At 56.4% G+C, this 2,793-nt stretch overlaps 1 protein-coding gene across 1 annotated transcript in view; it reads right to left on the reverse strand.

Moving 5' to 3' along the window:
• Positions 1 to 2,793, reverse strand: part of PTSG_06887 (ras-1) — a 12,558-nt gene that overhangs the window by 6,220 nt on the left and 3,545 nt on the right. The window contains exons 7-12 of the mRNA XM_004992229.1: positions 2,533 to 2,557; positions 1,502 to 1,550; positions 1,019 to 1,154; positions 799 to 856; positions 521 to 631; positions 167 to 265 (exon numbers count right to left, since the gene is read on the reverse strand). Coding sequence (XP_004992286.1) covers positions 167 to 265; positions 521 to 631; positions 799 to 856; positions 1,019 to 1,154; positions 1,502 to 1,550; positions 2,533 to 2,557 — 478 coding nt within the window. The remainder of the gene's footprint in view (positions 1 to 166; positions 266 to 520; positions 632 to 798; positions 857 to 1,018; positions 1,155 to 1,501; positions 1,551 to 2,532; positions 2,558 to 2,793) is intronic.

Below are 2,793 nucleotides of genomic sequence, written 5' to 3' on the forward strand. Positions count from 1 at the left end.
TTGGAGTGTGGGGTGTGAGTGTGTGTGTGAGGGTGTGTGTGTGTGTGTGTGAGAGAGTGTGTGTGTGTGAGTGTGTGAGTGTGTGACAGGTTGAGCATGGACGCGAGTTCATGTATGAAGCAGGCAAATTGCATGCGTGCATGCAAGAGAGAGGGAGGAGGCTCACCTCGAGGGAGCGCATGAGGGCGTCAAGGCCGGAAACGATGTAGGACTCGTCGTCGAGGACAACGCAGCGGCTGCACTCTGCCAATGCCGTGGCGATGGCCTGTGTGCAGTTTTTTTTTTGGGGGGGGGGAGGGGTAAGCAAGGGAGGGGGTGTTGGAGAGGGGGTTGAAAGGGGTGAGTGAGTGAGTGAGGAAGAGAGTGAGAGTGAAACAGTCAGTGACAGAGTGAGTTTGTGTGTGGGGGGGGGGGTGGTTGGGGCAACGCAGAGACGGCGTTGCAAGCGGACAACACGTGATGATGCACACACACACACACACGCACAAGTGTCGCAGAGCAGCGAAAAGTATGCACGCACCTTGGCGTGCGCCATGTCGGACTGGGAGCTGATGGACAGGGGCAGTGGGCGAGAGGCAACGCTGCCATACTCGCTCATCTCCGCCACGTCCGCATCATCCGCGAAGAACACCTACAGATGGAAAAGAGTCGGCGAAGTGGGGGGGGGGAATGAGCGGGTGAGTGAGTGAGTGGAGGGGCAGTAAAAGGGCAGGAAAGGGGAAGGGAAAGGGAAAGCGGATACCTGCAAGCAAGCAAGCAAGTACAGGATTGCAGAACAAAGCACACATGCGAACACACTTCGATGGAGCCGTGGTAGTTGTCCTGTTGCCTGAGGTTCTGCACAATGACTTGTGCCCTGTTTCGAGTTGTGCGCGGCGGGGTTTGTGCGACGAGGTTAGTTGTGTGAGCTGCTGTCAGGAAGGACATCGGTGCGGTCAGGGTTTGTTTGTGGATGCATGCAAGCAAGCACGCGAGACAAGAAGGTGGTGTTGTGGAGAAGGGGACGTGGAGCGTGTACCTCGCAGTGTCTGTGGCGACGAGGACAAGGCCAAGGCCGGAGCCCTGGTTGAGCTGTAGTTGTGCTTGTTGGTTGTGCGAAGAAGACTGTTGTGCTCGTTGGCGAAGCTGTGCAAGGTTCAGCTGCATGGGAAGTGCTGGATGATGATAGGGGGGGAGGGGGAGTGTGATGGAGGTGGGATGTGAGGATGATGGGGGATGTGAGGAGAGGGTGTCTTTGCTTGATGTGTGTGGTGGATGGTTCGCATCATCACGAAAAGCACATCGTTGGCCAGTACAGTGCACCAGTCTTGCGTCGTTGTGTATCGCATGCAGTGCCGTGAACTCCACCAATCGATCACACACACACACATACACATACACATATACACACGACAACAAACGAACATGCTAACATGCGCTGCGTGCGCACACACACGCACACGCACCCACGCACGCATGCATGCTGGCAGGGCACATCCACCACCATCGCACAACGACTCACGTCGAGCGGCGACCAGGAAGGCGAAGCACAGCACAAGCGCTGCGCATGCCTGCACACCATGCGATGACAAGCGCATGGCTGGACGGTGGCTGCTGCTGTGATGGGAACAAGGAAGCTGGCTCGGGCTCGCTGTGGATGGATGGATGGATGGAAGCGGGGGGTTGGTTGGTTTTGGCGCAACAAGCAGAGCAAGGTGAATGAATGAACGAGTGTTCGAGGTGGGGGTTGGATAGATGCAACCACTACGAGTGGACCAACAGGCACAATGAATGAACTGCGCCGAATGAATGCAATAGCGGCAGTGGATGGATGGGTGGGGCTTTGAGGGTGGTGCTTGCTGGTGCAAGCTCGCACAACTGCTGCTGTTGCTTGTGAGTGGGTGGGTGAGGAGGGACTCACCTTCAAAACTGATGGGCACCACGCCGCAAGTACAAAATGGATATGGTGGCGGGGGGGGGAGCGGAGCGGAGCGTGGTCGGAGGAGAGGGTGGGTGCACAAGACACACAGGCGTGAGCGGAAGCGATGTGGAGGTAGGTGAGAGAGGGTGTGGAAAGGATTTTGGTGGTCGCCAACACAGTGCACGGGGAATGTGGTGTGCACATGAACAAGACGAGGCAGAGGACGGACCAAACACACACGCACAAGGGGACGGACAAACCCGCACGCACGCATGCAGGGGAGGGCGAGGCACACACACAGCGATGCAAGCAAGACACACAGCCGCACCCCACCTGGCTCAAGCGTCGCACGACAAAACACCAACGCGCGTGTGTGTGAGTGTTTGAATGAGTGGCTGTGGCTGGTCAGGTGTCAGTGAGTGAGTGAGTGAGTGAGTGTGGAGTGAGCGGGTGCAGTCAAAACAACACACACCCAAAACAGCGTGCGTCGCCAAAACAATCACAACGCCAAGTTTTTCTTCTCTCTCTGTGTGCGTGTGCGCTGTGGCCGCGGCGGGGCGCAGGCGGAATTTTTAATTTTTTTGCCTCTTTGCTGGTGGCGTTTTTGCTTGCATGCAACCCGCACGACGCACCGCCCAGCAGAGAACAATGGCCTCTCTGTTTCATTTTGGCGTTGGAGAGTGCGCATTTTGGTTGGATGCATGGAGATGGTGGATAGACGACACAAAGTATATGTGTCGGTGTGAGAATTTGTGGTGTCGTGGTGGAGGTGTGTTTGGTGTGTGTGTGTGTATGTGTGTGTGTGTGTGTGTGTGTGTGTGTGTGTGTGTGTGTGTGTGTGTGTGTGTGTGTGTGTGTGTGTGTGTGTGTGTGTGTGTGTGTGTGTGTGTGTG

The sequence above is a fragment of the Salpingoeca rosetta genome (assembly GCF_000188695.1).
Source record: "Salpingoeca rosetta unplaced genomic scaffold supercont1.17, whole genome shotgun sequence".
Taxonomy (NCBI): Eukaryota; class Choanoflagellata; order Craspedida; family Salpingoecidae; genus Salpingoeca; species Salpingoeca rosetta.